This window comes from Halichoerus grypus, chromosome 2 (assembly GCF_964656455.1).
Source record: "Halichoerus grypus chromosome 2, mHalGry1.hap1.1, whole genome shotgun sequence".
Taxonomy (NCBI): Eukaryota; Metazoa; Chordata; class Mammalia; order Carnivora; family Phocidae; genus Halichoerus; species Halichoerus grypus.
Genome location: NC_135713.1, coordinates 155,382,315 through 155,396,330, shown reverse-complemented (window position 1 = coordinate 155,396,330; position 14,016 = coordinate 155,382,315). Strand labels below are relative to the sequence as shown.

The window sequence follows — 14,016 nt, the reverse complement described above, 5'->3', positions numbered from 1 at the left end:
ATGGCAGCATTTAGGGGCTGATGAACTGGGCTCCCCTTGGAGCCTCACTTTTCCCCTGTGGATTAAGCTCACGTTCAAGTTGCTGACCTGCGGAATGGACCACAAAGCAGGGTGAGTCAGGGCGAAGGGCAAAAACTCAGGCACTGTTACCGTTTGGAAATGCTTCTCTCCTCTAACATTCCTAGCTAGATCATCATGGAGGCGGCGCACAGCTTTAACCATAGCTGCCCTCGTGGGCTGGGTTCTGGCTCCAGACTGGCCCCAGTGCCTTCCACGCCTCCCAGCCTCAGGCTTCTTCCAGGACTCTCCAGGGCCGGCTGCAGCCCTGTACCTCCCAGAAGGAAAGGCAGGAGGACTGGCAGAATCCTGGCCTCCTGCCAGCTCTCCTCCCCACTGCCCCCCCCACCCCCTCTCTGTCCTCCTCTGCTGGCTGGAGGGCACTCCCAGACCTCTTCTCTCTGCAGGTGCAAGGCTCTCAAGGAATCTGGGAGTCCAGAAGCGCAAGGTTTCACAGAAATAGAGTTAGCCCAGAAAACTCTAGAATCTCTGGAAAGAAATCCTTGGAACTGGGTGTCAATCTCTTTTTGAGCTTCTATGAATTTCCAATTATCTCCAGAAGAAGCACTTGGGGGCAGGAGGGGGAGTACCAAAAAACCCCAAAACACAAAAAACATTTTTCTTCCCAAAATAGCAGAACTCTAGAGCTAGACAGGATTTCTGAGCTCAGCTAATCCAAAAGCCTTATTTTACAGACGGGAAGCCTAAGGTTCAAGAAGGGGAAGTGGGCTAAGGTTAGATCTAAATAATGAAGGCGGGGCAGTGGGCCGTTACCTTGGGCAAGGTGGTAAGGACTCCTGTAGGAGGCGCTCTTGCCCGGCCAACTGGCCTCAATGTAGCTATGAATCGATTCTGTCTGCTTGTTCCTGGGCACACAGACCCTTTTGTGTCGGCACAGACCTCAGGGGTTCTGGCCTCTTCACCAAGCCAGGCTCTCCCCCATCAAATCCTCCCAAGAGGACCACGTAGCCTTTTCCTCCAGCGGGGCAGGGTTTATGATTCTAGAAGGCGGCCCCTTCCACAGTGGGCCAGGCATAATTGTTTGAGAGGCTTTCCTAGGGGCGCCTGGGTGGCTCAGTTGGTTAAGCGGCTGCCTTCAGCTCAGGTCATGATCCTGGGGTCCTGGGATCAAGCCCCACGTCTGGCTCCCTGCTCAGCAGAGAGCCTGCCTCTCCCTCTCCCTCTGCCTGCCACTCTGCCTACTTGTGCTCTCTCTTTCTCTGTCAAATAAATAAATAAAATCTTTAAAAAAAAAAAAAAAAAAAAAAGAGGCTTTCCTAGTATCAAGCAGAAGTCAGTCTTGTTCTCTTTGGGCAAACGACTTCTATAAGTCTTACTCTTATCTCCCCCCGCAAGCTTTTGTGAGGATAAGATGAGAACAAGAGATAGGAATGGGCCTTGAAAAGAGAAGGCCAATCCAAGTGTGAAGTATTATTTTTTAAGGTAACAAATACATGCAATGTAGCTTTTCTTTTTTGATACAGTTATTCAATTGGCAGCTTAAAGAAAACATCAAAGCCAATGCATCTTGATTTCAGCTATAAATAGCCTGTTGCTATCCCAGAAATCTGGTCTGACTAATCTTAGAGCTGGCGAAATCATAGTTGGTTTGTATTCATTTTCTACTGCTGTATAAGAAATCACCGTAAACTAAGTGGCTTAAAATACACTCCTGTATTACCTCCCTCTTTTAGGTCAGAAGTCCAGGTGGCTCCTCCAAAGAGGGTTTCACAAGACCAAAATCAACATTATTAGTTGGCTGGACTCTTATCTGGACACTCTGGGGAAGAATCTGCCTCCTAGCTCACTTGAGTTCTTGGCAGAATTAAGTTTCTATCAGTTGCAGGACTGAGGTCCTTGTTGGTTGCTGTTGGCCAGGGGATGGCTCGGCTCCTAGAGGCCATTCTCCCATCTTTGCATATGGCTCCCTCCGCCTTTAAAATCAACAATGGCATGCCAAATTTTTCTCATGCTTCAAATCTCTCTGATCTCCCCTTCTGTCTTCAGCCAGGAGAAAGCTCTGTTTTCAAGGTCTCATAGAATTACCTTGGGTCCACCTGAATAAGTTCCCTCTTGCCATAAAGCAAAACATTATCATGGGAATGATACCATGAGATTTATAGTTTTCACCCGTACTCAAAGGGGAGGACCTCGTACAAGGAAAAAGGTCACTGGGGATCACATTCTTGGAATTCTACCTACCACATGGTCCAGTAATCATAACTGTGGAATGAACATGGATGCCAACAATATCTCCCTGGTGGGGGGTGTCTAGTAACATCAGCAGGACTCAGGTCCCTGATGTTCGTTATCTCTATCGATAACTTGAATGAAGAAATAATTGATTATATACAAGACTGAAACAATTGAAAATGATGGGGTTGACCCAACAATTGAAAATGATGGGGTTGACCCAACACCATGAAATTTAGGAAGGATAAATATAAATTACTCTTCCGAGAGCTTGCACATATACAGAATGGGATGGAGGGGAGGGGTGGTTAGACAGTAATTCACAGAAAAATGATCCAGGGCTTTTAAGAGGTCCCAGGCTCAAAATGAGAAATAACACCAATAGAAAAAGACTGTCCTCAACATCAGCCTAAAACAAATTTGTCCCTCTTATAGCACTGTAATATTTAAATTTTGAATGCTATCCTCAGCATAAATGCCCCCGATTCTAAGATCTGTTCCTTATGCCATTTGGTTCTGAGATCCTTCCTCACCTAGTGCTCATCTTTCTCTCTGCCCACACTGGTAAATGTCGCTCTCAAAACATGACAGAAAGAACTGAGAGAAACGGCTGACATGTGATCTCTTTAGCAAAATAACAGTACACTGGGTCACGTGGGTGGCTCAGTTGGTTAAGCATCCAACTCTTGATTGCAGCTCAAGTCATGACCCCATGGGTCATGAGACTGAGCCCCGCATAGGGCTGTAACTCTGTGGGAAGTCTGCTTGAGGATTCTCTCTCCCTCGGCCCCACCCCCCTAAAATAAGTAAATAAATCTTAAAAAAATAACAGCACACCTAGTTATGAAACCTGAGTAGGTATAATTATGCTTCACGTTGTGTGTATATCTCAAATATGATCGCACATTCTAGAAGCGACTTAGAAAACTAAAGAGAATCAGGACTAAAATTCTTAGAATTTTTAACAGAGGGTAGTAGACAGGCAGAATAAGAGATAAATTTATAAAAATCAATGTTCTCCTATATGTGAGTGAAAAGAGGGGTAAAAGAAGATATGATGAAATTATGCAAAGATTTCTTAGCTACAACACCTAAAGCATGGTACATAAAAGACGGACAGACTGGACCGCATCAAAATTTAAAACTTCTGTACTTCAAAAGACACCATCAAGAAAGAGAAGAGGTAAGCAGGAGACCAGGATACAATACTTACAAACGTGTGCAATATAACCAGAAGATACAAAGAATTCTTACAACTCAGCGAGAGAACAAAGATCTCAATTAAACAGTCGGCAAAACATTTGAACAGGATTATGCCAAAGAAGATCTGCAAATGGCTAATGAGCACGTTAAAAAAGATGCTCGACATGATTATTAGGGAAATGTCAATTAAAACTCAGATGAGATACTACTTCACACCCACTCAATGGTTATAAAAAACAAGACAGACAATAACAAAGTTGTCGGGGCTATGGAGAAATGAGAACCTCAGACTCCGCTATTAGTGGGGGCGTGAAATGAATCAGCCACTTCGGAAAATACCGTGGCGGTTTCCCAAAAAGTTAAACATAAAACTGTGGTACCACCCAGAAATTCCCCTCCTGGGTATGTGCCCAAGAGAAATGAAAACTTACATCAACACAAAGACTTGTTCACAGCAGCATGATTTAGAATAGCCCGAAACTGGAAATAACCTAAGTGTCCATCAATGGGTGCCTGGATAGACAAAACGTGTCCTATCTATAAAATGGGATACTGGGCGCCTGGGTGGCTCAGTTGGTTAAGCGACTGCCTTCGGCTCAGGTCATGATCCTGGAGTCCCAGGATCGAGTCCCGCATCGGGCTCCCTGCTGTCAGCAGGGAGTCTGCTTCTCCCTCTGATCCTCCCCCCTCATGCTCTCTCTATCTCATTCTCTCTCTCAAATAAATAAATAAAATCTTTAAAATAAAATAAAATAAAATAAAATAAAATAAAATGGGATATTATTCAGAAATAAAAAGGAACAGATTACGGACACATGCTCTATCACGGACGAAGCCCCAAAATTGGGTGTAAAATGAAAGAAGCTAGACACGAGGGACCACAAGTTGTATGGCTCCATTTCTAAGAAATGTCTGGAATAAGCCAAATTTATAGAGACAGAAAGTGGGTTAGTGGTTGCCTGGGGCTGGGGGCAGGAATGGGCATATAAATGTGCATGAGGGATCTTATTGAGGAGGATTAAAATGTTGTAAAATTGATTTATGGTGATGGTTACACCACTTGGTAAAGTTACTTAAAATCATTAAGTGGTATACTTGGAATGGGTAAAACTTTTTTTTTTTTTTTAAAGATTTTATTTATTTGACAGAGAAAGACACAGTGAGAGAGGGAACACAAGCAGGGGGAGTGGGAGAGGGAGAAGCAGGCTTCTCGCGGAGCAGGGAGCCCGATGCGGGGCTCGATTCCAGGACCCTGGGATCATGACCTGAGCTGAAGGCAGACGCTTAACAACTGAGCCACCCAGGCGCCCCGTGTAAAACTTTTTTGATACATGAAAGAAACCTCGATCAGGTTGTTTAAAAACATATATATTATGAAAAAACCACCTTATATAGCAACAAAAATTTTTTTTTCTTAAAAAAAAACACAAAGGTTTATTTCCTGACTTATAACTCATGTCCATTTCCCAGATTAACAAGGGCTCGTGTCATCCTTACTTAAGGACACAAGCTGGTGACCTTCACTATCTACTTATCATTCTGACAAGGGGAAAAGGGGAACATGGTAAAAAAAAATAGCAACAAAATTTTTAAAAACACTTAGTGATAATAAGAAATACTCAAAACCCATGTAACGATACTTAGACACTTTTCTGATGTAACTGCAAGATATTCAAACATAATTGAAGATAGGGATAAACACAAAAATATCACAATTTGCAAAAAATGGCTCTTCTTTCCAAATTAACTTGAAGATATTAAGGCTTGCCGACCAAAACCCTAATCATTTATATTTTGGAACTTGAAAAATGATTCAAGTTCATTTGAAAAGAAACAGAAGAGCTAAAAATATATACATATTTACGTATATATATTTATATATTTATGTATGTACATATTTATATATATATGTATTTATGTACGTATATATATTTATATTTATATATATATAAAAGATGATGTGTACCTTAACTATATAAATAGAACTCAGGACGTAGCTATAATCCTTAAATAATATGGCATAGTGATGGGCATAAAGAAGAGACAGAATAGACACTTTGAGGTAGTTTGGTAACTCAGAATTTTGAATGTGGTAGAGCAAACATCACAAACCGGTGAGGGAAATGGTGCATTACTCACTAAAAAATGTTGCGCCCACCAGTTACTTAGAAACAAATCAAATGTTCCCTGCCATAGTTTCTGTGAGTGTTCCTTGCTCAGGACTGCACACTTACGGCAAGCCCTCTGTCTACACGGCTGTCAATCAAAGTATCTCCCACCTTCCCAGCCGTGGGCACAAGGCTCGGGTTGGGCAAAATAATCAAGCTCACTGGCTTGCAGTAATGCACTCAGAGGGTGGGATCCAAACAGGACTCACCAGTGTCCCTTAAAGGAATCGGACCTCTGGTGCTGAGAAAGAGGGGAGGGGGTCTCTCTTCCTCCTGGACCAGGAGTCACAAAGTCATGGGCATGGAGACCACCCTTGCAACCATCCAAAGAAAACCCCTATGCAAGAAAGAAGTCAACACTCAGAAGGAAACAAAGCCATGACAGGAGAGCATCCCATTGCCGATGTCTCCCTTGTCCGGGCCCTGGAGCTGCTACACTGAGCGAGCTAGACTCAAACAGGTCCTCCTTCTGTTTATGTTAGTTTGGGTTTGGCTTCTATCACTTGTAACCAAAAGTGTTTTGGTAAAAACACTCACCTGACTCAACAGTCAAAACGTTTACCAAAGAAATTTAAAACGTTAAATGGAAAAATAAAACAAAATAAACTGCAATAAAATATAGGTGAATATTAAGCTGATCTTGAAATGGTGGGGACTTTCTAAACATAAAAGTAATAAAATGGGCAATGACAGTTATAATTTACAAGAGAGGAAAGTCTAATAGCCAATAAACACAGAAAAATGCCCAAGCCTTTGAGTAGTTAAGGACATCCAAATCCAAGTGAGATACCATATTGACATACAAAATTAATATTTTTAACAATAATACTGAATGCTGGTGAGGACGTTGCGAGGTGAACATTCTCATAAACTGCTAGCGAGACTGGGAACAATATTTGTTTCAAGAATAATTTTAAAGTATGTGTCATCTCATTATCTTGCCTCCTGGAATCTCTCCTGGGGAAATAATGAGCAATACAGTAAAAAATTATGTATAAGCAAGTTCATAGCAGATTCATTTTTAATAGTAAAGGCTTAGGTGTGACTTAAATATTCTGTGATATGGGTACGTTACATAAATGATGGGATACTTACAAAGGGAAGGTAAGTCAGCTCTCAGAGTGTTTCAGAAGAATGTTTTGAGGATACTCACGTGATATAATGTTATGGTTTTTATAAAAAAGCAATCTATTGTATTTTACATAAAGCACATGATGGCAATTGCATTTTGTCAAAAATCTACAGGCAGAAGGAAACAGATGAGATATTAACAATGGTTATCTCTTTGTTCACAGAGTACTAAGTTTTCTGATAAAAACTGCAGATAAAAACTTAGAAAGCATAGGACTTCTGCTAGCTGTGTCCTTACCCGGCAAATCACCTGCAAAGACTCTGGGGTCAATTACATCTCACCTGCTTGCAGTAGTTCCTGAGAAATTAGGAGGGACTCAGACTTGATAAGCAGTTGATTAAAACCGTACTTAGCACAGCACAGGGCGGGAAAAGGGGCGGCTGGGTGTGAAGGTGAGGGAAGGGGAGTGATGGGAGAAGGAGGTCATCCAAAGGTTGAGAAACAACTTACACAAATTGCTTTTGTTCAGCCTGAAAAAGCATTTCCATGTAGTTCTTCAGCTTAGTGCTATGGCCAAAGTCCTGAGAGTGGTGGAGTCATTGTACCCACTTATATATTCAGGTCCCAACCAGGCAGTGGGAAATTCCAAAGAAATAGGCATAATCAGTCGGACGTACTGTCATGTGGGGATGCTTTTAATGAATGTGCAAAGGTTGTATGGATCAATTGTCCATTTGATTAATTCCTCTGGCAGGAGAGAATTAAATTTACTTAGGCTACACACCAGCAAAGGCTGAATGCTCTTTAAAATGTGATTTTCTGTGCTAAGGCCAATTTTTTTTTTTTTTCCGGGCAAAACATTTCTTGAGATAATAATGGAAGTCAATGAGAAAATGGAATTTTACATATAAATATTCACTACATACCACTTTGTCAGAAAAGCATCTAAAGTGCAAAACAAGGTCAAGGTCTATATAGTATTCATCATTATTTGCAGTAAAATCTTCCTTTCTAGTTCTTATTTGCATTGTTCCATAGAAGGGGTGATAAATTTCTGTTTTAGAGAGAATTCCTCGTCAAAGCTTTACCCTCTCCCTCTCTAGAAGGCATTCAACATTAGCGTACTAGAGGCTTCTAAATCCAAATGAGGCAATTATCTTCTTCAACCCTTGGGCGAGCGTGAAGGCTCAGGGAAACAGAAAAGTCTTGCACTTTTTTTTATTAACATATAATGTATTATTTGTTTCAGAGGTACAGGTCCGTGATTCATCAGTCTCACACAATTCACAGTGCTCACCATAGCACATACCCTCCCCAATGTCCATCACCCAGCCACCCCATCCCTCCCACCCCCCTCCACTCCAGCAACTTTATCACTTGGAATGATAGCATCCGATATGTCCGCAGAAAGGAAGGAGACATATTCTGATAGGTATAGGGAAGCTGGGACACATACTCAAGGCTCAAAAATTGTTTCACTGAATTTGCTCAAGGAATGAATTTCTTGAATGCCTATCATGTGCCCAACGTGGTGTTGGGTCCCCACGGGGTAGAGCAGTGAGCAGATCAAAGTCAATGTTACCATGGAACATACAGTCTAGGGCAAGAGACAGACATTAATCGAATGGCTCAAATATATAATAGCTTCATTATTCTGTTGCAAGTGATGTAAATTCCCGAACTATTAGCTTATATTCCAAGACTGGCGGAAAAACTCACTGCCAACGAGAATCCTGGACCAGATTTCCTTCCTGTTTAGGGCTGGTGTCTTACTAAGAATCACTATAAAGACAAAGACACATGAGAGGGTCCACTCTGAATGAAGTCTGAGGTGGGAAAACTTTTCCTTTGGCCCACACCAAATGAGGGCCTCTAATGGACTGATCTCAACTGAAGGCCAAATACAACCCTAACTAAGATGCCCAAACCCCCCGAGACTTGCTATTGCCAACACTGCCCCAGCCACAGAGAAACTCGCATCTCTCTCGGAACGGAAGTTATCTGCCTTTTGTCCTAAGCTGGGGCAGGGAGGAGTGTTGGTCCCCAGCCTAGAGCAGAAGACAGAGAAGCTGTTCTTCCTTCTTTGGGAGCCAAGGCACAGAGTCCTGTGTGGATCCCTCTCCTGAGTCAACCTCCTCTTTGATTCTCTCTATTCCTACCATCTGGGTCTTCAATATTCAACCACTATTCATTCATTCGACAGATGCTAATTTCAAGGTCTACTAGGTGCTGGTGACATAGCAATGAACAAGACAAGGCTCCTTGACTGCAAAGAGCTTCCATTCCAAAGGGGAATGCAGCCAATAAGCAAGGAAGCAAGCAAATCTTTGCAGAATGTGGGAGATGTTAGGAAGAAGGTAAACAGAGGGAACCATCCGGGTTATTGCTGTGTGTGTGTGTGTGTGTGTGTGTGGTGGGTGAGGCTGGATTTTAGTATGAGAGGTCATGGAAGGTGTCCTCAGATCTGAGGACAGAACGAAAGGATGAGAAGGTGACTATGGAACAGGGAGCATGAGAAAGGCATTCCAGGCAGAGGGAAACCCGTGTGTATAGAAGGCTCTCATTTAAGGGGATCAAGGAACAGAAAGGAGGCCAGTGGGGCTGGGGTGCAGGGACTGAGGTATCAGGTGATGGGCAGGAACTGCTAGGTCCCAGGGGGAATTCAGATTTTAGTCTAAGTGCAGTGCGGAGTGACCAGAGACAGTGACGCGGCCTCTGCAGGCTCCCCCCTCTACCCCCCAAAAAAGATATACAAGAGTAAACATGGAAAGGTTTGAGGGGAACTGTGGGTGGAAGATCCGACTGGGCAGGAAAATGAATTAAAAAAATGAACACCATGGGGGCAGGGGGGAGAGATGAACCATGAGCTCTTGTTCTATGGATAACGTTGGGATTTTCCCCCACATCCCATTTCATCCCATGAGCACCATGATTACAGTTCTACTCAGAGTTCCTTGGAAATACATCTGAAGATTTGACCAGAAGGTTGCAGGTGGCAACACTTAAAAACAGGTGAGAGAAAATTAAATAAAAGATAGCATTGATTCTATGTGGCCATTCTGACCTTCACAATTTATGATTATGTCTTTGCCATCTACAAGTCACTTATTTAGAGTGAGCCAGCCATTCAGGTACGCAACTCAGTCTGGAGAAGAAAGGATTTAGGCTCGACGGAATTATAAGGAAAAGGGTGCACACTTGGAGTAGACTTTACAGAAATCTCAACAGAATTAAAATAGCCTATCCTCACTCTCCTTTGCCCAAACTGTGCTGTCAGATACGTTTTCATAAAATAGAGTTTTCATAGTTTTACTCCTCTGATGAAAAATTTCCAATAGTTTATTGATACTTACTGGATAAAGAAAGTATACTGCACACTTTATGGTTGGACTCTGCCCACCTTGCCAGGCTTATGACCAACCATATCCCCTCAAGTCAAGAGTCTACCCCCTCTTCTAGGAACAGGTCTTGGATTCTCCCATTTCCATGTCTTTGCACACAAAATTCCATTTTTCCAGAATGCTTATCAGTAGTTCTTTAGCTTCTGGGGATCCTAGACCACTTTAACAAGTAACGGATGCCGTAGATCCTCTTACCAGAAACAGTAATGTGCGCACAGATTTCTTTACAATTTCATGGACAGCCTGGCAGTCATTCTAACCTACTGAAAAGCTGTTGGAATTCTACACTTCCTTCCAAGTCCAGATCGGATACCACCCATTGCCTGGTGCATTCCCGGTCTTCTTCCTATGGTGGGCGGGATCCCCATGCTCGGAGAGCTTACGGCTAAGTCACTTGCTTGGAAATTTGTGGCAAATGACTGTGAGCCCTATTTTATACTATGGCCCTGCATGCTTTCCCCTTGTGCTATTTAAATTTTTATCTACATATGTCTTATTTCCCTCACTGGAACTGGAGTCTAAGGGCAGGAAATGTTTTAGTCACCTTTGTATGCCCAGTGACTACTTCGGGGACTGGTGTGAATTCATTCATAAATTAATATGAATGACAGAGACTATGGTTCTCCAAAAATTTTAAGCTCCTTCATGGCACGGACTACCTGGCTTTGATCTGATTCCCAGAGTAAGAGGTGCTCAAGAAATGTGCCAATCGATTGGTAAGAAAATAGTAATAGGGGGCACCTGGGTGGCTCAGTCAGTTAAGCATCCGCCTTCGGCTCAGGTCATGATCTCAGGGTCCTGGGATCGAGTCCTGTGTCAGGCTCCCTGCTCAGCGGGGAGTCTGCTTCTCCCTCTCCCTCTGCCCCTTCCCCCGCTCGTACTCTCTCACTCTCATTTGAATAAATAAAATCTTAAAAAAAAAAAAAAAGAAAATAGTAATAGGATCATCTACTGAGCACTTACTATACTCTGAAACTCCTTATGAGCATTATTGTCCTTTGTCCTTACAAACCTCATGTGAGGTTTGAGTTACTACCTCCATTTCATAGATGAGAAAACCAAGAACAAGAATTAGGTCAAGTTTTTCAAGGTCAATTAGCCGGTACGTGTTAGAGCTGGTGTGAGAATCCAGGTGTGTAGGACTCCCTAGTAATTCCTCAAAAAAAAATCACAGCTCACTAATTTGCTCTGGGGTTCATTCTGAGAAGGGCCCTGCCCTACATCCTTCCAGTTTTATTTTTATGTGTGTTGTGTGGTCAGGCCCAAGCCCCTACAGCTCTGTGGACAAGTAGCAAGTGACGTGGCCTTGACCCTGACTGGCCTGAGGCAGACTGCGGTCTGGTTCTCTGTGAGGGGCTGACGCCAGTGCTCACCTGTCCGTCAGAGGCGTGATCACCAGGCGAGGCGTGTTTCCCAGGTACTCGTAGGAATAGAGAAACTGGGCATCACAGATGTTGGCGAAGCAGTGTTTGGCCTCATCATCCCAACGATGCCGCAGCTGGGACAGCCAGAGGAAGGCCTGAGCACTGTCCACCTAAAGAGAGGGTGAATCGCTGTCCAGCAGGGAGCATGGGGCCTGCAGGCCACAGGACACACAGGGCTCTGGATGAGCTGGGTGTTGTCTACCAGTCAAGAGTATGTGCTGGGCCCCCCGTAGCACAGAAAGCATGAGCTGTTCTGATGATACTCATTTGCTGGGAGCAGCCACCATGACCCTATCCCGGCTCTCTGGCCAGCACAGAGTCTGGGACCTCCATGTTTGAGCTGTATGTGAGCTTCTCCCTTATCCCACCATTCATGGTGTATGTGAGGTCCCACCAAGAGGGACCCTCCTGAAATGTCTGGGACTCACCTTCTGAGCAATCATCTTGGCCACCACATCCCGGGCATGCACATCAATGGTGCATATGGTCATGATCTTCTGCCGGTCCCCTTTGGAGAGATGGCCGATTAGCATGGTGATGAGGGTTTTGAGCTGGGCCACTTGCTTCTTGTAATAGTCCTTCATGGCATTCTCGTAGCCTTCCTCCAGCCTGGCAAATGCAATGCCCACCTCTGTGGTCCACCAGATCTGAGTGCAGGTCAGGGCCACCTGTGGAACGAGGAGCCACTTAGTAAAGCCATCACCAGGACTATCTCCCAAACCAGCCCACTCATCCATCACCCAGCAAGAACCAGAATGGAATCACCTGGGTGACGTAAGCCCCTTCCCTCCCTCTTCCAACAGCCTTGATTAAGCGAGCCACTTGTCTCCATCTCCTTGGAGATGGGAAGTGGTTCCAAGTGGGGAAAGCGCTTTCTGCTCTTGAAAAAAATGTATTGTTTGGTTGAAAACAACCAAAGAATCACTCTGGTCAATGTCAGTGGCTTTTAGAAATTGCTACACTGATCTTTCCGTTTTTCCCCCCAGGCAAAACATCTTTCCTGTGCTTGGGAGGTTAACAATATGCTGACTGAACATCTCAATAGCACTTAGACTTTGTTCTGTTCTTCTTGAACTTCTTGTGGTCTGAGCATTCTAGCTTAGTGAGCCACCGATGATCATTTGTGGCACGTTTTTGCTTGTCCATAACACTTACGCTACATATATTTTTTAGTTTTTAAAACCTATCACCTTGAAAAGCCCACTCTTGAAGATCAAGGTGAATTACAGCAAAATTCAATGGAGTCAACAGGATTTGTGTTTTTCAGAGGTTTGAAAGAGATACATGGAAAAAGGGATTCGAATGAACATTTCTTCTGTTTGCTGAGAAACTTAATGTGGAAAAGGCATAATTCTGATTATTCATGGTGGAGAATTTAGATACACTGATCATCTGTTGTATTGTTTGATTTGGGAGACCCTGCTCTAGAGGTCCGTCACAATAGCAGAAGGCTATTTTCTTGCCTCAAAATTCTGATTCAGGTAAACAAGGAATCCTGACAGGAATGATTCTCTTTGTGAAAAAGAGAAACCCATCATATAAATGTACCATTCTCTCATTTGTCTGATTTTGCCGCTGGGTTTAGACATACGGTTCTGCCTGCGCTGTGATCTTGTTGGGATGGTTTGAATGTGACATGCCAACTACACAGTTAAAAGACTTCTTCCCTTCAGCAGTACTGACTTCCTTCTCATTTCTTCTGTTTGTCTACACTTGCTGCCAGGTCTACACTCGCTGCCAACATTTTCGAACCTTCGTCTCCCGTCTCTGCCCCCCGGCAACATGGCACCACCTGGCACTCCACTGAAATGGCCACACCAAGTTCAGGGATGCCTCTCAGCCTCTTTATTTTGCTTGATCTCTTCCAAGTGCATGGCATGACTGACCTCTCACCCACTACCAACAGTTTCGTTTTTGGTTCCATTATGACCATTCCCTGGTTTTCCTTCTATCTAAAAAGGCACCGTTTCTCATTCTGCTCTACCAGCTCTTCCTTGCTGACCCCATCTTTGCATGATGCTCAAGGGTTTGTTCAACATCCTCATCTCCATCTACGTGTTTTCCAAGGCCATCCTCTCTACTCCTATGGCTTCAATTACCAGTAGACATCTGCAACCCCCAAACGTACCAGCACCAGCACTGTGCCCCTAACAGGGAAGGCAGGAGGGGATGTTGCAGCCAGAGTCATCTAAACAATTCTCATTAGTTCACACCTTTCCCTCATCGCCCTCCTGAGAAGCCTGGAAAGGATTCAGATACATCTCAGAAGCAAGTCAGACTCCCTCAGGTGGTCCATAAGAACCGGCTTTGAGTTTCTTCTGCAGGACCCACCTGCTGCCTCTCACTTCCTCCTCCCCTTCCTCTTGCTGCAACCACACTCAGTTCCTCAACCACAGGATGCTCTTCCTTGCTTCTGAGCCTTTGCTCATGGTCTTCCCCATGCTTGGTGGCTCTTTCCCTCCATCCTTCACTTGTTTGCTCCTACTTCAAATCTCAGC

General features: G+C 43.8%; 1 protein-coding gene across 1 annotated transcript in view; it reads right to left on the bottom strand.

The window, feature by feature from the left end:
• Positions 1–14,016, bottom strand: part of DNAH9 (dynein axonemal heavy chain 9) — a 338,319-nt gene that overhangs the window by 232,958 nt on the left and 91,345 nt on the right. The window contains 2 exon segments of the mRNA XM_078066359.1: positions 11,468–11,628; positions 11,947–12,186. Coding sequence (XP_077922485.1) covers positions 11,468–11,628; positions 11,947–12,186 — 401 coding nt within the window.